Here is a 26,669-nt window from a genome sequence, read left to right on the forward strand (position 1 = left end):
TAACGCTTGTTTCTGAGATTTAGTTAAATGAGGTTGAATCCATTTAAAGAATCATGAATATGATGATACTAGAAAGACCATTTAGAAGTCTAGATACTTACCGTTTTATGTACATATATAAATACATTGGCAGTCGACAGGTCGTCTGTTATTGATCATGTATGAACTTCCTGCCAACGTGATAGGATCGTAGTAATTTGGTTATAAGTCAAAAAAAAAAAAAAAAAAAAAAGTCTTCTCTATAGCGACATGCAAGTAATCTAGTTTCTGTTGTAAAGGCCAATACTACTTTGGAACTGAACGTGTTTGAGTTATCACTTCTACATAATGATTGTCTCCGCGGGTTCAGGAATGGTTTGATTTGGTAGACGCAATCTGGAAAAGTCACTCCTACTCTAAAGCCATTGGATCGTCTCCGAGTACTCTTGCTCGAGCTTTCGACCATTTGTGCTGATGCTCCAGTCTCCAGTCAAGATTTCAGTTCCACTCAGCTTGTCCTCACCTCCAGTGACGGTCAAGAGACCCAGCTCTTTGCCGTCCTTGTCGTGGAGATCAGCACTGGCGCCCTCTTGCGCGTGGTAGAGCACCACCTCGACGTCGGCGGCGTAGTCGTAGACGGCGCCCCGGACGCCCGTCTTGCCGAGCACGAGCACCGAGTTCTCCCGCACGTACAGGGGCAGAGTCCCAAAGCCGTGCTTTTCCCGGAACCAGCCCGGTCCCTCGCGCGTCTGGTTGGTGAAGAAGCATGTCCACCTGCCCTTGGGCAGATAGAACTCGACCTCACCCGACTCGTCAAAGATGGGCGCCGCCAAGATGTTGTCGCCGACCATGAACTGGCGGTCCAGGAACCACGAGGTCGGGTCGTCGGGAAACTCGAGGCAGACGGCGCGGAGGGAGAGGGGCACGCCGGCGTCCACGGCGCGCGCGGCCTGCGCGAGGAGGTACGGCATGAGGCGCGTCTTGAGGGCGGTCCAGCGCGCCAGGGTGCGCGAGCAGCCCTGTTCGCTGCCGTCGTCGCCGTCAATGGTCCAGGGCACGCGGTACGAGCTGCTGCCGTGCAGGCGGCTGTGCGAGCACAGCAGGCCAAACGCGACCCAGCGCTTGTAGATCCACGGCGGCGGGTAGCCCTCGAAACCCCCAATGTCGACGGACCAAAAGGCGAACCCCGAAAGGCCCAGGGACAGTCCGCCCCGGACCGACTCGCCCATGGCCTCGGGCGTGGACTCGCAGTCGCCGCCCCACTGGAGCGGGAAGCGCTGGGTGCCGGCGCACGCGGCCCGGGCAAAGAGGACGGCCTCGTTCTTGCCGAAGCGGGCCTGGAGCGCCTCGTAGACGGTCTTGTTGTATATAAAGGCGTAGTAATTATGCATCTTGTGGGGGTCGACCGTCTTGTCGTGCCACTCGACGTCGAGGGTGGGCACGCGCTCGCCAAAGTCAGTCTTGATGGCGTCGACGCCCTTGTCAAACAGACCATTGAGGCACTCGACATACCACTTGGCGGCCTCTGGGTTGGTAAAGTCGACGAGACCCATGCCGCCTTGCCAGAGGTCCCATTGCCAGATGTCGCCATTCTTGCGCTTGAGCAGGTAGCCCTTTTTGGCGGCCGTCTCGAATGCCGCGCCGTGTTGGGCAATGTAAGGGTTGATCCAGACGCAGACCTTGTTGGCCAGGCCGGAAGACTTGAGACGGGAGATTTGGGCCTTTGGGTCGGGGAACCTCTCCGAGTCGAAAACAAAATCGGTCCACTTGAATGCCTTCATCCAGAAACAATCATAGTGAAATACATCGACTTGGGTGTCTCGCTCCTTCATGCCCTCGAGGAATGACGTGACGGTGGCTTCATCATAATTGGTCGTGAAGCTCGTGCTGAGCCACAAGCCAAAACTCCAACTTGGCACTTTGCCCGGTCTGCCCGTGAGAATGGAGTACCTCTTCAAGACCTCCTTTGGCGTTGGTCCATAGATGATGTACCACTTTAGTCTCTGTCCTTCGATGCTCGTCTGGACCCGGTTGGTCCGCTCACTGCCAATCTCGAGATCAACCTTGCCAGGTGTATCAATGAAGATGCCGTAGCCTTTGGAACTCAGCCAAAACGACACGTTCTTGTAAGCTTGGTCGCTTGACGTGCCTCCGTCTGCGTTCCAAAGCTGCACGCTCTGTCCAACCTTGTTGAACGCCCCGAATCGCTCTCCCAGACCGTGCACGGATTCACCGACGGCCAGCGATGTTTGTGTAAAGATGTAATGCTTGGTATCTCGCATGTCGCCCGTCTGCATGGGATTGCTCGTCGCCGGGCTGTAGGCAAGCCCGACGCTCCTGCTCAGGAGTGAAGTGAGCTGCTTGGACCCGTCGCTGCTGTGGAATCTAATGTCAAAGCTGTGCTCTTCAGCGCTGATGGTGGCTGACAGCGGTCCCGAAGAGAGAACAGTGCCTTTATCATTCTTGGATATTTTGGCCTCGACAGATGGCCTGCCATCAGGGTAGAGGTCGAAATCAGGTCCGCGTCTCGCTGCGCCCGCCCAATGTGTGGTTTCGACTGAAATGACACCATCAAAGGCAGCCTCAATGTCCTGTTCTTTGAGTTAGTACCGAGAAACGTACATTGTCACTAGTCGAATATCAATCCCTTGGTCGACTTACAATAGTCAGCGTACTGCGATTTAGAGTATCACCACGAGAGAATATCTTCCTTGTTGGACACAGGAGGCTCAATTGGTTTTCCTTTGAGGCAATCTCATAGACTTCTTCAGCGTACTCGGTCTGGACGCCTTCGGCAGGGAGCCACATGCCATCGCGGAACTTCATGATCTCGATGGCTATTGGCTGGTCGGTGGTGCTTGATTGTGTTTATGAGCAATTGTCGTTTGGTGATTATAACAAAAAACCATGGGACTTTTCAAAATTTGTGATTCAATTGAAGACTGTAAACAATGACTGATAAACAATTCAATCTTGCCATCTTGGAGACCTCACGATAGCTTCCCCTCATTCGGGTTGAATTATCATTTGCTCAAACATTGTATCTGAGTGTGGGCTACACCAAGTCGGAACACGGCCCGCGGAGGCGAGAGAGGGGCAGTCGGACAAGTCATAATCATGAAATGGAGATGATCTCTAGTCTTTTGGTCCACTCGAGCTTATTAGATTCGGGTTCGTGCATCAGCATATGCACTGCAGAAGCTGGACAAATTATGGAGAATTCGCAGTTGGGTAAGTCTGCAAATTATTCTCCCAGCGCTGGATTGTCATTGGAACGGCACCATGTCCAAGACCCTCCCCTCCTTCGGCTTGGGGTATCTCTATAGGACTGAATATACGAGGTAATAAGTCTATGTATGTTTGTCGGTAATCGGAGAAATATTCTCTGTAATGAGCAAGCATAGTCGGTTGTGTCCATTCCACCAATCGGATACATTGCAGGGTCCTTCCCCACGAACTTTCTCCAACCTCGCTTCCCCGGACGTCTTGTCATTCTCCAAATTTCTCCTCATTGCAAAGGAGAGAAATGTCGAAAGTTTTGACAATGCCCTGGTCATGACATCGGCTCATTGTCGTTTTGGTTCCTGACCAGCGTGGACAAGTGGCTAGAGGGTAAACGGGCCTGTTCTCCCTGCTATTATTTTTGCTACGCGATCCAGAGGCTTGGGCCAGGGGATGCGAGTGACACCCTCGATCTATGTGTATGCTCGTTGCCGAGAACCAGCAAGACGTCGCCGAGATTTGGTAATTTCCCTGGTATAGATTGTGCCAATGCCCTGGTAAATGCGGAGAAGATGCTGGCTTCCGGGCCGTAGGGCAGGCAGCCTCCTCAACTTGGACGTTAGACTAGGATCTGGCAGTGATGTATTTGAAGTGCGTGATCGCCTTGTTTGTGTGACCTGCCAGGCTGACTTGTGAGCTCGACTCTGGCTGTTGTCCTGTGATTGCGTCTTGCTGTTTGGTTTTCCACAATGCTGTGTTCCTTGACCTTGTCCATCTCGCTGTTTCTGGCGCAGGTGTATGCCCAGTACAGCACAGGCAACGGCACCAGCAATGGCACACAGCCTCTGTACAAAGATGCCAGCGCAGCCATTGATGATCGAGTCGAAGATCTCCTGTCTCGAATGGCCATTGAGGAAAAGACTTCGCAATTGGTCCAGGGAGACATTCGCAACTGGCTCAACATAACCGATGGCAGCTTCAACGAGACTGGGCTGGAATGGAGCACGCAGTATCGCGGGGGATCTTATTATGTCGGAGTCCCGATCGCATGGGAGCTCCTCAGCGACAACATCAAGATTGGTCAAGACTACGCAATGGAGAACACGCGCCTGGGTATACCTCCGTGGGTGCAGAGCGAGGGTATCCACGGATTCCTCATTCCCAACGGCACCATTTTCAACTCGCCCATTGCTTATGCTTGCTCATTCAATCCGGACCTGGTGGAAAAAATGGCTGCGGCTATTGCCCAAGAGTCGCTGGCTTTGGGTGTGAACAATATCTTTGCGCCTCTAGCAGATCTCGCACGTGAGCTGCGCTTTGGTCGAGTTGAAGAGACTTTTGGAGAGGATCCATACCTGTAAGTCATAGAACCAGGCGGTCTCATGAGTGATACTCAGTATTTTGCAGAACCGGCGAGATTGCGTACTCCTACGTCAAGGGCCTTCAGTCAGGTGGAGTTGCCGCCATGGTCAAACACTTCGTGAGTCTTCTGTGGCAATTGAAAGCGGAGATGGAGACTAATATCAACAAGGCGGCTTTCGCAACCCCTGAGCAGGGCATCAACACTGGCCCAGTGCACGGCGGAAAGCGTGAGCTCTTGACGACATACCTCCCCTCGTTCAAGCGAGCCATCATTGACGGAGAGGCTCTGTCCATCATGGCTGCTTACCATGCGTACGACGGAATACCAGCCGTTGCCGACAAATATATTCTCTCTGACATCCTGAGAGATCAGTGGGGCTATGAATACTTTGTTCGTATTGAGCTGCAAATTATTGAACCAGAATGTAGCTGACAGGATCTGGCAGGTCATGAGCGATGCTGGCGGCACAGATCGTCTCTGCGGCGCATTTTTCATGTGCGAAAGCAGTCCAATCGACTCCGAGGCCGTGGTCAACTTTGTGAGTGCTGCCAACCATGACGCTACAATGCCTGCATTTATCGGTTGCTGACACGTCATGTTCTAAGGCCCTTCCTGCGGGAACCGATGTAGAGATGGGTGGTGGATCCTACAACTACGAGTTGATTCCAGACATGGTTGCGTCTGGCAAGCTATCTGCCGATATTGTTGACGAAGCCGTCCGAAGAACGCTGAGGGCCAAGTTCAAGATTGGCCTCTTTGAAAAGCCATATGCCGGCGTACCAGCCGACGAGCAAGCAAACTACATCAACACACCCGAGATTATTGCCATTGCCAGGCAGCTCGACGCAGAGTCCATTGTGCTCCTGGAGAACCATGAGAGCGTGTTGCCGCTTAGCAAGGACGCCAACATTGCCGTCATCGGACCCATGGCCCACGGCTACATGAACGTGAGTCACAATGTCCGTAAACAACGAGGCTGTGCTGACAACAATAACATAGTATGGTGACTACGTACCCTACCAAGCATCTCTGAGGGGAGTTACGCCGTATGATGGCATCAAGGCTGCTAGCACAGGAACCGTCACCTTTACGCAGGGCGCCGAGCGCTGGTCCTCGGACGAGTCGGGCTTTGCTGAAGCTGTTGCAGCTGCAGAAGCAGCTGACGTTGCTGTTGTCGTCGTTGGCACGTAAGTAGTACCAAGTATTTCATGCACCTCTGAGCATCGATACTGACATGAATGCTCATGACAGCTGGTCGCGAGACCAAAATGAGCTCTGGGCCGGCCTCAACGCCACTACTGGCGAACACATTGATGTCAATGACTTGCACCTCGTAGGAGCCATGCCTGGACTCGTACGGGCGATAATCGACACTGGCAAGCCGACAGTGGTTGTTTTCAGCTCGGGCAAGCCCATTACGGAGCCGTGGATCAGCAATGACGCCGCCGCGCTGGTGCAACAATTCTACCCATCGGAACAGGGAGGAAATGCCCTCGCCGACGTGCTGTTTGGCGACATCAACCCGTCTGGCAAGCTCTCTGTTGGCTTCCCCGTCGACATTGGCAGCGCCCCGGCCTACTACGATTACCTCAACTCTGGTCGTGCCTGGCCCAATCCCGGCGAGGTGTATCCCAACGGTACCATGAAGTTTGGTAGCAACTATGCTCTGTCGACTCCCATTCCTCTGTACGAGGTAAGTAAAAGTCCCAAGGCGTTGCTTTTCACCGCGCTATTCCTTGTATTGCCCAAAATTTGTTTGCTGACTCTATTCCTCCCCAGTTCGGCTACGGTCTTTCATACAGCACATTCGAGTACACCAACCTCGCCTTGTCGCAGTCCACAGCATCCTCGAGCGATACCATAACAGTATCACTCGACGTGACCAATGCGTCAGACCGCGACGGATCCGAGGTGGTGCAGTTGTACGTCAAGGACCTGATTGCGTCCGTCGTGGTGCCCAACATTCAGCTCAAGGGTTTCGCCAAGGTGGCCGTTGCTGCCGGCGAGACCGAGACGGTCGAGCTTGAGCTCAAGGTTGGCGACCTCGGGCTGTGGGATCTCAACTACAATTACGTCGTCGAGCCTGGCAATTTCACCGTCTTGGTGGGCAGCTCGAGCGCCGACCTCAGGGCCAATGCTACGCTTACCGTGGCATAAGTTATTTGCTGTTTATAGTAATATATTTTGTTTATATCACAACTGTTTCTGTATGAAATATTTGAAACGGTAAGATGAATGGGAAAGAATCCATATTCCGCTATATTGTTTCAAATTGTTTGGTGTGGGGTACGTACCTTCCCAGTGCTATGGTATGGGAACCGCGCTAAGCCCAAAACATGATTATTGCCCACCCGAGGGCGCGGAGTCGGGCTGTTGTTGGCTGTTGTCGCAATAGAGAGAGAGACTGCGAAAAAGGTGAAGAGGGAACAACAAAAAAAAAATCAACAAAAGTAATTATAATTACTTAGAGGGCCAAAAAGAAGGTCCGCCTGGGGATCGAACCCAGAATCTCCTGATGTCAACTGATTACAACTCTTCAGAGAAGAGAATGCTTCGTAGTCAGACGCAATGCCAATTCTGCCAACGGACCAATGATCAAGCACTGAATTGCTTCAGTGCTTGTTGGAAGGAGGCAATTTATTGGAGCTGATAAAATGTGTGAGTGGGTCAATGTGGCAGAGTTTTCGTTGCGGCAATTGTTGGCACAGGACGTCTCGGCGCCAAACCTTGAATACTCCCGGCACAATCAAAGTCTAGCAGGATACTGTACCTGAGTGCCTTTGTCACAGATGATTTCAATGCTTCCTTTTGACTGGAATGAACGGTTTCTACCTTTTCCGTAGCATGCTATCGGGTAGGAATATCTACAAGGAATTGATCAGTGACCCAGAAGTCCCTGTTAGACTGTTCATATCGAATAACATGCGGCAAATATCCGGACTTGGAACGAGTGGGAGGAAGGTCTTTCGCACTGTTTTGAGCCAAGTATAGAAGAATATGATCACACTACTACCTACGGAGAGGTTCTCCATGGCCATGAATTTGTATACTAGTCTAAGACATTCCATGAGACTGATGTGTTTCCCTATCCGGTTCTTCGGTGTCTGCAATCTTTCAATCCCCTCCTCTTCTGATAAAGCGACTGCTTTGCAGTGCCATGTGAGAACTAAAGTACTCTGTAACAAGAGTCCGCTGTATAACCTGATTTACACTTATTTTTAGAACCCTTTTTCTCTTTCTCTTTTTTTCTTCTCTTTTCCCTCTCTTTCTTTTCTCTCTCCTTTTTTTCTCCCCTTTTATTTTTACCTTCCTCTTGCTTCTTCTTTTGTTCTTTTATAAAGAGACAGATAATTGCGATCTACTGCAAATTTACCATGTAAGCCAAATCGGGAGCCTGTTGCTGACAGACTATCATATCCACAATGCAAGGCACCCACAGCATGTCAGACAGATAAGTCCTAGATCCACAGAGTCCTGCCTCCTGGGTCCTTACTCAGCCTGGACATTTTGAGATACTTCAAGGGTCGCGGGCGCACTTTGCCAAGCACGACTCTCAAACACTTGGAAATATGTTGCGAAATAATGCGCGCTACGGGATAGACCGACGTTTGTAACTTGTGTGATTAGAATGTCGAAATCACAGCTCAGCCGTGCCTGGCATGCGAGACATACGCATGGTCAGAACTCAAAGCCCGTTGAACCAATCTTTCTCACGTCCATTCTCAGGGGCAGTCCACACTACCAGCCATATGAACATCAACCCCTTGACACAGCATCCTTTCGAATTCTGCAACTGCTCCCAGCAGATAGATTCGAGGATGATCTCGAGTGTGAGATCCAATGTGTCCGCCTGCCAGAAAGTAGTGCGCAAAAAGTGGCATACACGGCACTGTCTTATGTATGGGGTCAAGAGCCGGTCAGCTGCGCCGTGGTCGTCCAAGGCAAGCACATATTGATTCAGCCCAACCTTGAGTCTGCCCTGCGACACTTGCGCCGACGCAGCGGCACTTTTCCGCTCTGGATTGATGCGCTATGCATCGACCAGTCCAACACTCGGGAGCGAAATCATCAAGTCCAGCACATGCGTGACATTTACGAAGCAGCCGAGGAAACCATAGTCTACCTCGGTGACCAAGATGGGGGCAACACTGGCATATCGGCTTGGAACTACCTGGGGAGAAATAGCCCCTGGGCGCTCGACGAGACGGGACAAAAGTCCTTTGACTTTCCTTCAAAGCTGAACGACCTGACCAACTTCCGGGGCGGTATACAAGATATTTATAGCGATATCTTGCCGCGTGTCTGGTTTAGTCGCGTGTGGGTATTGCAGGAATTCGTCGTGTCAAAAAGTGTATCGCTCCAGTGCGGCCATTGTCGCGTTCCCTGGGAAACACTGTTCAGACTCCTCTTCTTTGAGACGCGGCAATATGACTCTTATAAAATCGGATCGTCGAGGGAGAGATTTTGGACTCAATCCGTCGCATCTGGGCCTCGCGCGTTGCGTTTCATGTCTCCCGGAATCAGGAGCACTATTTGCCATCCTGGTACAAGGAGGCGAGCGAGGGTGCCACGACAAACTTGCTCGACATGCTCGTGGGGCATACAAGGGGCCTGGTAGCTTCGGACCCGAGAGACAAGGTCATTGGTCTCCTGGGGATATGCTCTGGCTTTGACTGGCAATCCCACAATACAGTCGACTACAATCTGACGACGAGGCAATTCTACACGAAATTCGCTGCCGACTTTCTCCGTGCCAAACAAGACTTCAGAATATTCAGCTACAGGAACAGTACACCATTCTATTCATGGATCATCAGGCTACAACAAAAGTTCAATGAATTGGATACTCGATACGTAGTAGTTGGCAAAGAGTTGGCTGCGATGGAAGCAAAGAACCCTGCTCAGTTGGCCCAAAGTACTCTTCCCAGGGAGAAAGAATGCCTGCTGGGCCTCGCCACGACTTTGAGATCCAATTACGGCGATCTTTTTGACCAATTCAAATTCGAGGATGCAAAGAAGCAGATGACAACACCGTCATGGGTTCCGAATTGGCAAAACGTATCCCCGGACCAATTCTACGAGGCCAGGCCCATCATTGAGGTATTGTATTCCAGCGGCGCCATTCCAATGTTCTACCAACCAAGCGACATTGGGGACTTTGTGATTTAACCGAAAGGGGCAGATGAGGACGTCCTTTGCATCCAGGGGAAAGTGTTGGGCGTGATCAGCACAGCCATCTCACCGTGCCTGCTCACGATCCCGCAGGCAGAGGTTGCCCTCGAGTTCTTTTCTCCAAGCCAGACGCAACCGAGCATGTCTCCGGAAGCCAAACTTCTCTCCAGTTATGCAGATTTGCTTGACGCAAACGCACACCGCGAAATCGACCCACGCATACCGAGTAATAAAATTTTCAAGCTTGCTGGCTTCTGGAAGGCCTTTGGCGCCCCCATGGTGTTGGAACAATGGCACTTTCTGCAACAGCGTAACAACAGATTAGCCTATCACCTCAATTCTCAGCTCAGCTTCAAGAATTATATCGACTTGGCCGATAATCCGCTTAAGCCCGGATCAATCGAGTACCACCTGGTCGAGAGCATTCCGGACATGATGTTTCCGAATGCAGAACAAAGGGGTAAAAACATAACCATTTTCCAAGATAGGACAATTGGAATGTATCGGTCAGCCTCGCCTGGTGAATTCTTTGGGACTCCCTCACCAAGCTATTCAGCCAAGTCACCTAGTAGCATCAGCGGCGACTCGGAGCTGACCAAGAAAAAGGCAATTCCAAATCTTCTGCACAGAGTAAAGGGCAAAGCTAGAGAGTATCGTGAGCACGCTCGGCAAAAAAGCCATGCCAAGCAAGACAAGCTCGCTGCGGCCAATATGGAATGGACACCGCTGATTCCAGATGGCATTGCTCTTTTTCCTCTCGAAGTCGAATTTGGCGATTTGATCGTCTACTTTCCCGGTGCTACGGTTCCCTTTGTCGTACGCCCGCTGAAAGATTCATCAAAGGAGGGCGGCGCCAATCCTGCGGCTTCGCCAGCGTGGTTGAAATTCGGTCACGACATCAAGGAATATGTGCATTGTGAATTGGTGGGCGAATGCTGGATCAATGATTTCCCCAGAATGGAGCAAGAGATTGACAACCTTGATTGCCTTTTCCATATCTACTAGAGTTCTCACCCATAAGTGCAACAGGATACGTCGCTCAAAGCCGTCAGAAGCGTGATCATGTAAAGGTAATGGTGGGAGATGTCGAGGATTTCGCGCAAAAAAGTATTTTAGAAGCGCGGTAGGAGGTGCTTCAATACTTGCATTGGCTGGCGATTTCCGAGCTATAATTTGCAAAAAGTCTGGGACTATGGAAGAAGCGGTGAAACAAAATAATTTTAATTTGCTTATAACGGTACGCGTTGGATTCTAAATAACGCCGTGGTGTATGAAGCTGCATTTCCACCATCTCCGCCAACCTCTCATAATCATATTATCATATCCGGGAGTCGTCGTGTTAAGTGCCATTTAGAGACAATAAGTCGGAGTCGTGGGATATGGGATCGTTTCCATTCAAGGCATTGCGAAGACTCAAATACGGGTTTCTAATAAGAGGGCAATAATCCTGAATTTTGTCAATATGCAGCCGGTCAATGTTCGAATGCATATTGACAAAATTCCGTGTCTATTGAAGATACGTTCGCAAATACAATAACAAATGGAGAAAGTCTTTTTCTTTTCCCTTTTTTCTCTGTTCCCTTTCTTTTTTTCTTTCTCTTTCTCAACAACGTACCGGTCCTGCCACGTTTTAAAGAAACTATGCCTCAAGATAACAGGAATAGTCTGTGATTGTTCATGCTGTTGTTTCTGAAATGAAATCGTCCCGTCGGAGCAGCTTATCTTTCGGATCTGGGGTTCCTATTCACGGCCGAGGTGGTCGGTCCCCACAATATGACCCGCAGCGCCCGCGTCCGGCAAGGGTCAAGGAGGAGAGAGACTACCTACCACTAGATGCAATGTCGTGATCGGAAACCGTGCACCGCACTCTTTTCAACACGATTCCTTACCGGCTGTGTTTGTACTGTTTGCCGGATCAACTTTGTTGCCCGCAGTCATGGTCATCAAGTACGGAGTGCCCGAGAAGCACATCAACCTCCAAGGCGGCTGGCCGACGCCGCGCCTGCATCCCAGTGCGGAACTGGGAGAGGCCGCCGCCCGGGTCTTTTCAAACCCCAATATACAGGAGAAATGTATGTTACTTTCCATTCTTCTTTCATGGGTAGTCATGTAGAGTGGTTATGCAAAGAATATCACTTCATGAGCTGTAAACAGTATCATCTTTTCAACTCAAAAGACACCGAATCAGAGACATGTGATTCACATCACATTATGCCCGGGTACACCTTACTAACCCAGGAAATCCAGTACGATACGGCGCAGGCCAAGGTGAAATAAACCTGCGCTCTCACATTGCCAGCTGGCTCACGGACGAGTACCAGCCTGAAGCCGGCGCCGTGAATCCAGACCGCATCCTCGTCTCCAACGGAGCGTCCAATGGCCTAGCGACGATTCTGCAGAAATTCGCCGACCCGGGCCAGGGCGAGGAGGGCTACACGCAGACCGTGTGGATGGTGGAGCCGACATATCACCTGGCGGCCGCCATCTTTCGCGACGCCGGCTTCAACGGAGTAGGACCCGGGGGCCGCCGTAGGATCCGCGGAGTGCCCGAGGGTGTCCGGGGCGTGGATCTGGAGTATCTGCGGACCGCGATCCAAGCATCAGAAAAGGATCACGAAGGTCACTATCGTCACGCGCAAAAGGACCCCAATAATGGCTACCCCAAAATCTATCGCCACATCTTGTACATGGTCCCGACCTTTTCCAACCCGAGCGGGCGCACCATGGCGTACGAGGACCGCGTGGCCCTGGTCCAACTAGCTCGCGAATTCGACATGCTCCTCGTGACCGACGATGTCTACGACGTGTTGCGGTGGTGTCCTGAAGACGGCTGTGCGTGTGTGCGCGCCGAGGACGGGAACAACAACAACAACAACAACAACAACACCCGACGACAACGGCACTTGATCTCCCCGCCCCGACTGGTCGATATCGACCGAATCCTACCGGGTTCGCCCTCGCCCTTTGGCAATACCGTGAGCAACGGCTCCTTTTCCAAGATTGTCGCGCCGGGGACCCGCGTCGGTTGGATGGAGGCGACTCCGGACTTTGTGGCGACCTTGACTCGGGTGTAAGTCATTCCTCTCTTCCCCCTTTTCTCCCAGCCGAATAAAGCGATACTAAAACTCTTTTCAAGCGGAGCCACGTCATCGGGTGGCAACCAGGCACACATGTCATCACTTATCATAGGGGAATTATTCGCCCAAGGCGACCTACAGCGTCATTTGAAGCATGTCTTGATCCCCACGTATAGGAAACGCTACTATACCATGGTAGCCGCCATCCGACATTACTTATATCCGTTCGGGGTGAGGATAGCAACAGAAGAATCCTCTGACGCCGCGGATGCTGCCGAGCAGCCCGCGGGTGGCTTCTTTTTATACATTCTGTTTCCCCGAGAAGATATCGCCCCGGCTGTCGATGATATTTGTAGTCTGGCACTTGAGCACTTCAATCTCAAGATTGCCCCCGGGCGTATTTTTAGCGTAGCTGACGACCCTGTTGAGCGACCGGACCGTTCGAGAGACTTTGTAAGTGGCGCTCGGCTATGTTGGGCGTGGCATGAAGAGGATGAGCTGATCGAGGGCATTGAGCGACTGGCTGAGACCCTAAAGATGGCAAACTCGAAAAGCTCATAGGTGTTGCTTGAAAAGTTTGACGAATAGCTATAGAGCTTTACATTCTAGAGCTTTCCCTTCATGATTTGGAGCGTGTTGGGCTTTTGGTTTCCAGTTTCACATTTGCGATAAAATGAATCGTGAGCAAGATTATGTTACAAATAAATATATACTCTGCTGTCGCCAAACACTTGAAAATCCTGGTTGGCGGTTTGCACATCAAAGCTACCGAGAATTGGTGCCCCTCAAGAGTGCATTTGGTCTGCGCAAAGAGACAAACTGCTGAAATGCCCTTTCATACCACTTCAAAAGATGCTTCGCTTCATTAAAAGAAAATCCATGCCCACATGCTACCAAGGGAATGTCCAGACTGCTTCATGCCACCATTCATCCTGCCATGCCTAGTATGCAGCACTTTGTCGATAAAAATCCTGTGGAGCACTGGGCTCATTGCCATCAACTGCTGGTGCACTCGGAACATAGGCCTTGTACTGAGGTTGCGTCGGGTGGAAGCTGCCAGCATGCCCGTATTGACTTGGAAGGTTATTCCTAGCGTCATATGCCGGACCACTTGGATGCAGGGGCGCAGGCGAAAAGGCCTCAGTAATACCATCTGGAGATGGAATGGGAGGCGCCGATGCGGTTGGTACAGGTGGCGGTGCATTGGTCGGTGCAGATGGCGCGTCATATGAAGGCTGTGGAGGCTGCTGTTGAAGTGGGTTATAAGCCGTGTATTGCGGTTGCGATGGCGCTGAAGGGGCAGAAGGGCCACCACCGCCAGCAATAGCCAAAGCGGTCGGCACACCGTGAGATGGACCTGTTGGTACCGGTACCGATGCCGGCGGTGCCGTCGGACTACTGGCATAAGGGTCCTCTGTTGAGTAGACCGAGGCCGAGTAAGGATCGGGTCCGGGCTGATGACTAGCAACAGGGGAATCGTAGGCTGATGTGGCTAATTCCTGAGGATTGCCGTATGTACTTTGGGGCTGACCACCAGGTTGTTGGGCAGGATGCGAATATGCTTGGTATGATTGCTGTGCTGGCGGAGGGGACGATGTCTGGATGGGGGCAGGCTGCTTGCCTGCAGCAACTGCCGAGGCTAAACGAGAAGGCTGATCTCTAGGGGGATACTGCTGCTGGGCTGGAGTTGGGCCAGCTTGGGAATATGGGGGCTGGCCGGGCGCAGGGCCGCCTTGCGAGTATTGTTGCTGGTGGCCTGGTGGAGGACCCCCGGCTTGGTTGTATTGTTGCTGGTGCGGAGGCGGGCCAGCATGAGCCGGCACCTCGGCGCCTTGTAGATAGAAAGGTGCCGGGCCAGGTGTTTGGCGTTGGAAGTTAGGAGGTGGTGACGTAGCCTGGAAAGGAGGCTGCTCTACAACACGTCAGTCGGAATCGACAAGACTTATCTCTAGCATTCCATACCTTGCTGGGGTGGAGGCCCCTGAGGCCCAGGAGTGTAGAATCGTTGAGGATCTTGTTGTTGTTGAAGATGTTGAGGCGGACCCTGGGGAGCATATCCCGAAACGCCACCGGGATAGCCTCCTTGCCCTGGAACAGCTGGTCGATGAGCATATTGGTGGTAGCTCGGGCCAGGAGGATGTGACATGGACGATTCCAGCAGGGATTCGTAGTCTCTCCGGGCCTTGATGAACTTTTCGTTCAATTGTGTGAAATCGTCCTTCTTTTGAGAATACTTCTCAATCAGCTTGATCAACTTTGGTCGGATAGCCAGTGTCTGGTGGTAGAGCTTTGAAATCTCCTCATTATCCTCTTCCCTTGGCGCAGTGTTGCTGGTACTCAAAAGGGTGAGCAGCTTTTCGACATTCTTAATTTCTGCAAAGACCTCGGCCTCCATCTGCGCCTCACGATGCAGCTCATCGGGTGTAGGATCGGTCAACTTTTCGACGTAGTTTAGCGGGAAAATACCCGTATTGCCCTTTAGACTTCCTCGCCACCAGTCCTTGAACACGGACTCGAGCACTGCAATGACGTCTCCCTTCTTAAACTCAAGCTCTCCAGGTTCGCTGGGGACAAAGTCATATAGGGCGCGGACACGAGAGACGGTCGCTGCTGTTGTTCCAGTCGGGTGCGATGGAATAGGCTCGGCTTGGCCTGGCGCGGCACCTGCACTTCCGCCAGCACCTGTACTGGGACCTGCTGCCGCCGTACTACTCTCGGCAGCCTTCTTCTTGCGCTCCTCATCCTGCAAACTCAACTGCAGCGCCATTTGCAGCTCCTCCTCCTCCTTTTGCCGATCCAGCTCCGTCAGTCGATTCTTCTGCGGGGCGCTCGGGGGCTGCAGTGTCGGATTTGTCTGCTTGAGTCTAAAGTAGGCATCGTACATGATACCCAGGTCGGCATCTTTGCTGAACATGTCACTCCATTCCTTCATGCGCTCCAGAATCTTTGCCTTGACCTGCTGGTGTGTGTTGCGGTCGTTGGCGAGCTTCAGAAGAGCGTCTGTAAAGGCTCGCGAAGCCAACTCACGGTGCATGGGCTTGCCGCAGTTCTGGGACAAGGCATTCGCCAGCTCGAGGGTGTAGAGCTGGACGTTGGCATTGCGATGGGCGAGGCGCTTGATGGTGGCTTGGACAGCTTGCGATGGGCCATTCGGGTCTGTTGCGACCTTGTCGCACACCTCGATGATGGCACCCCAATCTTCGGATGTCAAATTCTCATTTGTCGCCTTGGCTGTAAGAGTGAACAAATCGTCAGTGTGCAGATCGCGCGGGTTTGTGCTCTTCAAGGTGACTGCGCGGCAGACAGGCCGGGCATGAGCTTTAATGTAGTGCGTTGATGACGTACCAATGGCCTCGTCAAACGGGCCAGGAGCAGCTGCTCGAAACATGCTGAATAGCGAAGACCAAGCAGCTCTGTAAAAGCGCGTTCCCCGGTCGATTGATGAAGATTACTCTGGTGATATTTGAAGCCCTGTTGCTTGATTTTCGGGGTCAGAAACTCGAGGTCAAAGTTAAGAATCGCTGTTGCTGAGTAGATTGTGGTTGAAGTTGTGGTTGTAATGAGGATGAGATCCTTTAGCTGCAGCCTGGCGGGGACAGTTGAGTGTGGACTTACGTATCAGCTGGGCTGGGGGAATTTGGGTTACACAGTACTACTACACACAACGAGGTCTCGAGGGTAGAGCTCCAGCTTGCCAGCCAGGCTCAAGCCCACTAAAAGCTCGGATGACGGTCCACTGAAGTCTGAAAGGGAGCGCGGCAGCGATCACTTTTAGCGTGGCGGCCCAGTCTCTTGGGCCCACGATTCACTCAGCTTACTACAATTATGTACCTAGTAGCGTATGTAGGCATGTATGTGGATGTATCTCATTGACTTGCCTAAAATAACCTCTATTGACCAAAGAAATGTTTATGAATTTCAACATTGGAAAGAAGTCACTACAAGCATATAAATCACAAGACGAATTTCATGTCACTTTTGTACACTTGGTTGTTTGTACTACTGGATGGGCTGGATTCTCTTGCCTCTGCTTTCTGACCTAGGAACCCTTACATAATTAGATCTCGCCGGACAGAGTACGGAATGCACTTGGCCCCAAGCAAGCTGAAATCTCGAGGGGCGATACCCTTAATTTAGAAGCAGCTTAGTTGGCGAACACGCAATACTGCATTGGGACGAAATGACTGCGCCGCACTCTTGATCGACTCTAAACCACACTAAAAGCGGCTTTCGTGCAAATGTGAGGACGATGAGCCACACATGTCTCGCAAACTACTGATGGCGCAGTATGTATGCTGTTTTGATTTCGACTGATTCCTGAACAACCCAAGAGTGACATACATGGATCCCACAAGATAGATAGTTCTTTGAGTTCACATTTGCTGTTGATCATAACAGCCAGAGTTCAACTTTAGAATTGTGTGAACCAAAGGTTTGTCATCTTGCGAGTCTGTATATTCGTTCTATGTTTGTAGTCTGGCTTTTCACCATGTATGCAATCATGATGCGACTACGTAGGTCGACCACACCTTCTTCCAGCTCGACGACTGGCCCAAATCCGAACCGTCCAGATCCGCAACGCAAAACGCCCAAGAGTCTTTTTTGCGGGCATATCTCATTGTGCCCTAGGAAATTGACTCTTTTCAATAATGACCATGGCCGTGATTCCCTAAATACAATCGCTCGAAATTCATAACCAACCCCAGGGGCCAAGGTTGCGTTCCAGTCTGCATCGCGCCCATGGTGATGTCCTCCTCACTGGTTGCCCTTGTAAAAGCCAAGAGCAGCAAAATGCTATATCCCCGCCCTAGTGTATTATATGACCGAATAAAAACAATCTATGTGAAGCGCAAATGGTGTCGCTCGAATGTCCCGTGCGAATCATGACGTCGTTCGCCGTTGCTGCTACCATCGACGACTTCCACCCCTCGATGAATCGTAGCCTTCGCGTTCAGGAGCAGATCCCCCGCCAGCGCCTCGGCTTTCTTCGAGGCTTTTTCGGTTCAGCGCGTGCTCGAGCTCCGACATGTCAAACAAAAGCTCTTCCTCTGTATCTTCCGGCTGACCACTGGTAACACCTAGACCGGCTGGGCCTCTTCTAGAATACCCACGCGCGTATCTAGTGCTAGGACCAGTCAGGCTGCTATTGCCCGACTGAGAATTGCTCGAGCCTCGTCCGCTGCCAGCACCATATCGTCGGTAAGGGGAGCTCGACAAGCCGGCGTATAGGCCGCCTGGTGGTCTGGTCTCCCTCTCGGCCGATGAAGAAGCCTGTCTGAGCATTTCTGATGACTCATCAACCTGCAGTTCAGTAGGCGGCTGCATGACCGGCGAATCGGATGTGCCATCTGCATCTCTAGCGGCTTCGTGGCGACCAAGGAGAGCACTAAGACTGGGCGGCTCACGATCGTCGGCACCAAGACTGAGACTTCGATGGGCGTCATCATCATCGGCAACAACTCGAGGTTGTGCCGCCGAGCTCGACCGTCTGACATGCGGGTAAGGCCGCGGCGAGAGCGGGATATCGATAGCAGTTGTGCCCTCCAATGTCGACGGGATGCTGGTGGGTGCTTCAGCTGCGCGACCTGGACGGGGTCGCAGCGTCGACTGAGTAGGCGCCGCGTAGTCGACACTCGAGTTCTCACTCAGACGGGAAGGAATGGCTGGCGTATGTGGTGTATGAGGCGACAAGGGTTTGCCAGGAGATGAAGAAGTCGACATGCCGGGTACATTGGCGAGCTGCCGACTGGAAGAGCTCGACGATCTATGTAGCTGCATTGATGAGTTGAGCGACTCGGTCAGGGCATTGTTTGAGTCGCGCATAAGCTGGAACTTGGAAAGCTGTGCGTTTGTCCTCCTCATCGCTTCGCCCTTCTTGGAAGGCTCGAAGCTCTGTAGAGTCCTCTTACTCTCCAATACTTTGAGAAACTCCTCAATGTTATCGTTGTCCGTCTGAAACGAACCCGAGCTGCCACCGGCGCCGGCCTCATTTAGAAGTCCAGACCCAGGCTGAGCCAAGGAAGACGCCAAACTCTGCTTTCCACTACTAGTTTGATCGTCGTCACCAGCTCTGCTTGCCCCTCCAAAAGATGGCTTGCTACGACGATGGCCAAAGCTGCTGCTATATCGGCCCGTGGATCCAGGCCTGGGCGATCCAACAACTGGTGAGTCCGCTGCGGCGGCTGTTGCTGAGGGGGGAGGGCCACCTCTCAAGGAGGCTGCCATTCCAGCCGTCAACGATGACCTGTTCCTGGCGTGTGTAAGTGCGCTCAAGCCGGGTCCACGGGTCAAAGAATGTGGCGATGCTGGCGTGTCCATGTCGTGCATTCGTGGCACAGGAGATCCAGACAGAGAACCCTGCTTGAATGGTTGGAAAGACACTGAAGGTCTCCTTCCGTGTGCCTCGACTCTCAGGGGCGGCCTCGATGGAGCGGCAATGGGAAGCGAATGAGGGGGTACTTCCACGCTTGCAGGCCGAGAATTAGACGGTGATGTTGTGTCCGATCCAGGTGACTTGACAGCTTTCAGTGCTGATATCGGACTCGTCCCATGAGGACCTTCCCCGTGGAAGGTTGACAAACTTCCATATCTTTGCTGATTTTCCGTAATGTCTCTTTCGTGGCGATGGTAAGGCAAGGACCCAATCTCGGCTGCGGTATCGCGACGTCCAGGTTCACGCCGCGGCAGAGACGGTTTGAATAGGTCGTCTGATATGGCCAAGCCGATTCTAGAGCTCAAAAGTGACTCGGTCTCGACAACTTGGAAATTGCAGTTGTTTCGGTAAGAAACGGTTGCGTAAAATCGGCCAACTGGAACCTCGAGGAGACCAAAGATGTAATCAGTGGTGACATCTCCCCTGCCGTCATACAATGGGCTTCGCAAAGCATCGAACCCAAAAGGACGGTTCTCCGCTGACAGAACTCTACACTTTACTTGCAAGGCCGGGTGCAGCATCTTGGACTTTGAGTTCCTAGCAAGCTTCCAAGCTGGCAGGATGCCCGTCGTAGTATATACAGACCGGATAAAGATGATTGCCTTTTTGTACACTGTCGGTAGTAAAAGGCCGAAATCTTCGGGATCGTTGCTGGAGCCTTTCAACTCGATCCGCCACCGCTCCAGTACTAGATGAGTGTTTGACGATTTCTTGGAGCGACCACCGGCCGAGCTACCGCTCACACTCGAGTCGCTCGAAAGATCTGATGAATTCATAGCCTCGACGACATCCCATCTCTTCCCATTCTCGTCTGTAATGATCAGACTCTGGCCGCTTTTTAATCGGGATGTATCGAGATAGGTTTCGATTATCAGTGGAGGCGGGCGGTTCTCGATACCACCACAATGTTTCCATGTTCTAAATTCTTCCCTAAAGTCCTCGATTTCGTCGGTATCTAATTGGAACTGTCACAGACCTACGTCAACTATAATTCAAAGAGATGGTCAAGAAGGCTAATGAGGGTTTCCTATTACTTACCCATTTGCTTATCCTCTTCTCTCTAGTTCCAGCGAGTAACATTGGCGAGACCTGCATGCGCTCTTGTAATATCAGAGTGCCTGCCTTGGCGAATATGTTCTGTGTCACAGCACACGCGATTAGTACGGCTAACCATGAGGTACATGTAGTTAAGGGCCTGTTTATGCGTAGCCTACCTGTAAGATCTGGTCCAGCTTCCTGATCGAGTCCGAACTGGGACCTGCGCCAGGCGCATCTTCTCTGGGCCGCATTGTACCAGCGGCCTCTGAAGCAGCGCTCGCCTCGGATCCGCTGCGCAAGTGGCCGCCCGACCGAACAGCTTCCCTCGGATTGTTCGTTCTTGTGGGATTTGTGGTAGGCGAAGAAGCGGGCGACAATGAGCGAGGCCCTGGGCGGGGAGTCTGATGCATAGCTGCAAACGTTCGGACGAAAGATTGCTTATATAGTCTGTACTATATGAAGAGGGAAAACGTATCGTAATCACCAAGGAAGAGCCCAGGAGGCAAGAATTGGTGTTGGTGATGTAGGGCCGCGGCTCGGGCAAGTCTAGGCGGAGGTAGTTTGAGTATGTTGACCATGAGTATCCATTGCTACTGCGTGGTGATCGTTCGTCTCTTTGTTGCTTGTCACCTGGACCCGACTTGACTTTGGGGAATGTTGACTCGGTCAATAACAAGCAGGATGCGTAGATAGGTAGGTAGGCAGGCAGTGATGGTTTGAGTTTCGAGATCGATCAGCGCGTTGCAGGGTTGCTCGAGAGCGGCAAGGCTTCCTGCTGGGCACAGGCAGAGACGTTGGACAGACAGGACCAGGACGGGTCAGAGAAGTGCACAAGCGGTATTGGCTGTCGTGATGGCGGCTCTTCTACTGGATGCGGGTGCCCGCAGGGTTGTGCCGTGCCTATTTAGTGGGTGGAGGCCATAGTCACTTGTTTTGTGGGTGATGTGCTGTAAGTGGATGTGGATGGAAGGTGTACAAGTTGAGATTCCGGGGGGTGGAAGGAAGAGAAAGAGGAGAGAGAGAGAGAGGAAGAGAGAGTATTGGAAGGAGAGAGAGAGAGATGCAGTGGGCAACTCAAACACACACCTGTTACCCAAAAGATAATTAGGAAGACAGCAAAGAAGGAAAAAGGACGACGAAGATAATCAGTTAGCAAAAGTGATCAAGGTACGTGTAGAGAGAGTGGATGAGTCGATCAGCAAGTCATCTGCTGCATTGCGTTATCTGCTCGTCGTCTGTGAGAATCGGTGCACAGGCGTGTGCTTCCTTTCTATCGGTCGATCTCAGTCCAACCAGCCAGTCCCTAATTAGCTGGTAGCCGCCTCGTGATATGGCTGATGGCAGACCTAGAAAGAAAGCAGCCAGAATTATTAGAGCTACAGCAGGTAATCCAACACTGCTACACCCCCCAAGCAAGCCAAAGTCCAGCCCAAAGGCGCAGTCCAGTCCCCCGAACGGTATAGCTCATCCGTCATCGGCCGGATATCTAAAAAGCAAGCGACCCATTGAGGCGCCGACGATATGGGCAGATAAGGACGAGCCAAACAAGGGTCCTGCAGTCGCTGACTCTACGATAATGACGTCTTGGGCGCCCTTGATAAGCATCAATTACATATAGTTTCTCTCTCTCTCTTGTGAAAGATTCTATTCTACATGATCATGTCTCATTACTGACTTTGTGGGAACGTGTTTGCCGTGCATATACATGTACACAGGTTGATGGGGTGTTGATTGTGTCCTGCGCGTGTGTCCTGTTGGGTCCCCTGACTGGGCGTTGCCCGTGTGTTGTGACTGGGCTCTTTTCTGTTCTCTATGAGAATTGATGCCCTTGGCACCTCGGCCTCAAATCCCAGGTCCGGTGACTCCTCCAGTGCATCACACGCATGATTGTCCAGGTGTGGGCCCGGGGCTGCACCTGTGGTTTTCCCCCAATGCGCCCCCCTCTCGATTCGTTGACGCCCTGACAACGGGAGCCTTTTGACTCAAATCCGCCGCTAGCGATTCGACGAGACAGCAGGCCAAGCAGGCAATGTCCAGGCTGCCTACCTACATGAAGGGTGATTGGATGCATCTACGTATTGTACCTACTTGCCTTCCACCTACATGCACACACACACACACAATACGTACATACATAACGCATGAGCTCCACCTAGCTGCGAACAATCAATTACACAGTAGGAAATGTACCTAGGTTGGTGTTTTCTTTGCGATTGACCCAAGCTCGTATGCACTACGCATGGTGGAGTACACAAGCCTAAGGTAAGTACACTTCTAGTTTCGCTGTCTCCACGTTGAATACGGCTGGCAGATTGATGATGCGGATAAGGCGCTCAAAGGCCAATAATGGTGTCTAAACTAGGTACGTATGATATGTAAACATCATATGAGTGACCATAGCAGGTCTATTTCATTGATTCTCGACTGCTGATTGCATCAACTTTGAGTATAAATCACTACAGAACTACTAGGTAGGCACCAACCCAACTATATATATACGGCGACGACATCCACAGGTTATATCGGGTATGCCTACCAATTGGCCGCCGCAATCAAACGACCTTGGCCTCATTCCTCCTGCACAAAGAAGCTAGGCCTCCTACCTTGTTATTGTCCAAGTCTGTTATTCATCAGCTCGGCGAAGGCTTGAATGCATTTTAAGTACCACTTTGCCTCGACTCGAATCTGGATGGCGTATAACCCTCGAGCCATGGCCCCAACCCCTACCGCTCCAAATTCAAACCAAGTGAACATGACCAGCAACAATTCAAGCGATCATTGAATGTGCAGTTGTTCTATTGTTTACACAATTATACACACAAGTCAAGCTGCATTCGACCAGCCTGCCAGCTCTTCTTTTTATTCCCCGTCACTCAATTACACCAGAGCCGGAGTGCCACGGGCTTGGGCGTTTTCAAGGAGCATAACAGTATTGTAGACTCACATCGATCGCTTGGCCAATTCTTGAATCTGTCTCTTGGCACAAACCGATGCTCACGGCCCAAACCATGACGCAGGCAGGCATCACGGCCAAGGCATGTATTTACATGTACGTCAACTGGGACATACAGTCTTGATCAGGTTGTACAAACCCCTCACGATGATGGACTCCAAGTTGTTACCTGTCTGTCTCCATGCTCATCCAGCGTGCGGGGGTGGCAGACTGGACCCCGAACCCTGGTCCTAGCACTGGTAGGTAGGCACTGTTCAATGTAGGTATTCCCGAAATCCGGGGTGGATGACATGGCCATGTCCTATAAGCGCACGACAGCTCTTCACTTTTTAACCTTAAGCAGTTGGGGTTTATGTGAGACATCCATTATGGACGTGAATCGTGACTATGTCACCGGCTACACGGCGAGCGCCCGATGTAACATGAGGCTCACTATTCCGTACATTGCTTACTGGCAGTTCTTGTTATTTTGACGGCTCCATTTTGATCACTACTGCTGCTACATGGTAAGTACCATACCTACTCCATACCGCTACAGGCTTCCCCGCATGAAAAACCGCACATACCCCATAGTATCCATCCCATACCATGCCCTTCGTGTCAATGGTATACACGATAGTGGTGTTTTGGTAGAAATCAGTGCACTTTCTAGTCACAACGTCATTCGTTCCTTGCCTTGTGTAGCCACTGAACATGTGCAAAGGCGCTTCATGCAGTGCATCTCGATTGGACAGCACAAGAGTCCCCGGACAATAATAAATCTGACGGTGCCTCGTGTGATGCAGAGCTGGTTCCCAACAGAAGTCGCGATCGTGCACCGCTATTTGATCTCGAGGGCCCGTCTGTCGGCCTGAGTTTTCCCCCTTTTACTTCTCAGATGTTGACTTCTTCCACTTTGTTTGTATTTTGTGATAATCACACAACGATAACGGGTATTGCTCAAGCCATCTGTCTGCACCGTTGAGCTTTCTTACCAAGCACCCGTGGCCATTGCAAAGTCGACTCCACGTCAGTGTGTAGGTTTCTGGTAGGTTTTGCAGGCTCCGGGTCATCCGTTTACGCCATGCTGCACTCTCCCGCGATCCTCCTCGGCGGTGGCGTCCTGCTCGCTGGCCTGAGAGGAGTGCTCTCGCAGTGCCCTGATTACGCCGATTATTCAACGCAGGTCCACGACCCTGTATCCTCTGGCAAATACCAGCTCAGCTACCAGCGGCCAAACGCAACATGTCGCACCTTTAGCCTGTCCGAGGTTGAATCGACAATCTCGGACATGAAGACGACCATCAAGGATCCAGACTTGTCCAGATTGTTCGAGAATACATTTCCCAACACGCTCGATACGACAATTTCCTGGCATGGATTCGCCAGTGGGAACTCTGAAGAAGAGGCATGCAACCCTTGCAAAATGTGGCGTTACCGGCAACGTTAATTACTAACTTTTCTTTCACATGTAGCTGACGTTTATTACGACTGGAGACATTGTGGCCATGTGGCTTCGTGACAGTGCAAATCAGTTGAGAAGCTACAAGCCACTTCTGCAAGCCAATAGCTCGAGCTCCTCCCTGGCCTCCCTCTTCCGAGGTGCCATAAACTTGCAGGCTCGCTATCTTCTGACGAGCCCGCATTGCAATGCCTTTCAGGCTCCCACCGAGTCTGGAAAGCCGCCCGAGGACAATAGTGCAGCAGATACGGATGTTGTCTTTCCCAGCTATGACAAGAACTTTGTCTTTGAATGCAAGTACGAGTTAGACAGCTTGTCGGCGTTCCTCCAGCTTTCTTACGACTATTACGACAAGACTCAGGACAGCGACTTTTTCGGCAAGTTCCAGTGGGCCGATGCCATTAGAACCGTTCTCGACACGGCCGAGGCCCTCTTAGTTGGAACCTATGCAGATGATGGACATGTCAATAACTCGCCCTACACGTTCCAGCGGACAACAACCTCGGCATCGGAAACGCTGCTCAACAAGGGCGTCGGATCCCCCGTCAAGGGTGGAACTGGGCTTGTCCGGAGCGCGTTTAGACCCTCGGACGATTCAACCATATTCCAGCTCTTCATTCCGGCAAACATGATGTTCTCAAGCTATTTGAGCAAATGTGTGACCATTATGGAGAAAATCGATAGCAGCACGGCTGACAGAATGAGCGACCTGGCGACGAACGTCAAGAATGGCATTGAGGCTCATGGAAAGGTGCAACATCCCCAGTTTGGAGAAATATATGCCTTTGAAGTTGATGGATTCGGTTCGAGCAACCAAATGGACGATGCCAACGTTCCCAGTCTCCTCAGTGCTCCCATTATCGACTACCTTGATGCCAGCGACACAACGTACCAAAATACAAGATCCTTTGCGCTGAGTACCTGGAACCCTTATTATATGCATGGCTCGGTCATTAACGGGTACAATACTCCTTGATCACAGTGTTTCCATAGCTCGTGCTAACACAATACAGAACTGGCGGTCCTCACGTCGGCCCAGGCAAAGCGTGGCCAATGTCCATTATTGTCACGCTGCTCAGCTCTGACGACGACAATGAGATTATTTCGGGATTGCGTCAAATTCTTTCGTCGACTGACAATCTTGGACTTATACACGAGTCTATTGACACCTTTGACCAAACCCAATGGACGCGCCAGTGGTTTTCCTGGGCGAATGGACTGTTTGGGCAGCTTTTGTTGGATCTCAAGGACAGAAAACCAGAGATTTTGTCGACATCCTTCCAGTGATGAGACTGGAACTCGCCAAGCAATCCTGCAGTGGAGGGCAGCACTGATAGTTGATGAATTATTTAAATCGTGCCAAGCCATAATTCTTAATGGACTGAAATGGATATACTTACATAGGACCCATGCGCTGCACACGGAAAATATGCAAATTGCATTGCTAACATCTAGATGTGAAGCACGGGAGTCTAAATGAAGAAACCCGGATCGTGGGGTTCGGGGTATGTTCGCCGTTTCTGGCAGGTTTATATTGCGCGAGCTCGCTCCTATTCGCCATTGCGACCCTCTCCCTGGTCTTCCTACCCGGCCATGCAGCAGGTAATCAACCTTCTTTTCAGCCACAATGGTTCCAGTACCAAAGTGACCCCCCAAAAAGAACGAAGCAGTAGACGGCAGCTCTGTCTCAGCCTTTTCCGCAGCGCTGGAAAAAAAAAAAAAAAATCCCAATTGCCTTGCGCCACGCAGGCGAGACACCAGCTCTTATCTGCCATTCAACCCCAGTATGTGACTCGCATGTCCCGAGTCCTAAAAGTCTTGGCTGAGCAGTTCTGGCCACATGTCGAGTTCTGCTGATTTACGCAAAATCAAAGACGACGGGATATGGCGAGAATGACTTGACCATGGTTCTTTTGCACGGTATTTGACATTATCACGACACCGCATGCTGGCCATATTGAGAGAATATCGTACCGTCGATTGATGATCGA

The 26,669-nt window shown here is 51.5% G+C and overlaps 7 protein-coding genes across 7 annotated transcripts; 4 read left to right on the forward strand and 3 right to left on the reverse strand.

Moving 5' to 3' along the window:
• Positions 1–395: 395 nt before the first annotated feature.
• PFICI_14291 (uncharacterized protein) lies at positions 396–2,805 on the reverse strand (the record flags this gene model as incomplete). The annotated part of the gene is made up of 2 exons (XM_007842872.1): positions 396–2,570; positions 2,641–2,805. The coding sequence occupies 2 exons, from the start codon at positions 2,803–2,805 to the stop codon at positions 396–398; spliced, it is 2,340 nt and encodes a 779-aa protein (XP_007841063.1).
• A 1,145-nt stretch (positions 2,806–3,950) lies between these two features.
• On the forward strand, positions 3,951–6,721 carry PFICI_14292 (uncharacterized protein; the record flags this gene model as incomplete). The annotated part of the gene is made up of 8 exons (XM_007842873.1): positions 3,951–4,558; positions 4,609–4,681; positions 4,733–4,954; positions 5,010–5,102; positions 5,170–5,511; positions 5,564–5,751; positions 5,816–6,257; positions 6,344–6,721. 8 exons carry the CDS (start codon positions 3,951–3,953, stop codon positions 6,719–6,721), a joined length of 2,346 nt encoding a protein of 781 aa, XP_007841064.1.
• A 1,471-nt stretch (positions 6,722–8,192) lies between these two features.
• PFICI_14293 (uncharacterized protein) lies at positions 8,193–10,741 on the forward strand (the record flags this gene model as incomplete). Its single annotated transcript, XM_007842874.1, has 3 exons — positions 8,193–8,885; positions 9,089–9,664; positions 9,830–10,741. The coding sequence occupies 3 exons, from the start codon at positions 8,193–8,195 to the stop codon at positions 10,739–10,741; spliced, it is 2,181 nt and encodes a 726-aa protein (XP_007841065.1).
• A 931-nt stretch (positions 10,742–11,672) lies between these two features.
• PFICI_14294 (uncharacterized protein) lies at positions 11,673–13,374 on the forward strand (the record flags this gene model as incomplete). Its single annotated transcript, XM_007842875.1, has 3 exons — positions 11,673–11,808; positions 11,984–12,806; positions 12,873–13,374. The coding sequence occupies 3 exons, from the start codon at positions 11,673–11,675 to the stop codon at positions 13,372–13,374; spliced, it is 1,461 nt and encodes a 486-aa protein (XP_007841066.1).
• A 380-nt stretch (positions 13,375–13,754) lies between these two features.
• Positions 13,755–16,201, reverse strand: PFICI_14295 (uncharacterized protein; the record flags this gene model as incomplete). Its single annotated transcript, XM_007842876.1, has 3 exons — positions 13,755–14,725; positions 14,776–16,044; positions 16,159–16,201. The coding sequence occupies 3 exons, from the start codon at positions 16,199–16,201 to the stop codon at positions 13,755–13,757; spliced, it is 2,283 nt and encodes a 760-aa protein (XP_007841067.1).
• Positions 16,202–17,718: 1,517 nt separating this feature from the next.
• Positions 17,719–20,694, reverse strand: PFICI_14296 (uncharacterized protein; the record flags this gene model as incomplete). Its single annotated transcript, XM_007842877.1, has 3 exons — positions 17,719–20,211; positions 20,285–20,383; positions 20,461–20,694. The coding sequence occupies 3 exons, from the start codon at positions 20,692–20,694 to the stop codon at positions 17,719–17,721; spliced, it is 2,826 nt and encodes a 941-aa protein (XP_007841068.1).
• Positions 20,695–24,300: 3,606 nt separating this feature from the next.
• Positions 24,301–25,965, forward strand: PFICI_14297 (uncharacterized protein; the record flags this gene model as incomplete). Its single annotated transcript, XM_007842878.1, has 3 exons — positions 24,301–24,661; positions 24,714–25,638; positions 25,692–25,965. The coding sequence occupies 3 exons, from the start codon at positions 24,301–24,303 to the stop codon at positions 25,963–25,965; spliced, it is 1,560 nt and encodes a 519-aa protein (XP_007841069.1).
• Between the last annotated feature and the right edge of the window lie 704 nt (positions 25,966–26,669).

The sequence above is a fragment of the Pestalotiopsis fici genome, assembly GCF_000516985.1.
Source record: "Pestalotiopsis fici W106-1 unplaced genomic scaffold PFICI_Scf_12, whole genome shotgun sequence".
NCBI classification, from domain to species: domain Eukaryota; kingdom Fungi; phylum Ascomycota; class Sordariomycetes; order Amphisphaeriales; family Sporocadaceae; genus Pestalotiopsis; species Pestalotiopsis fici.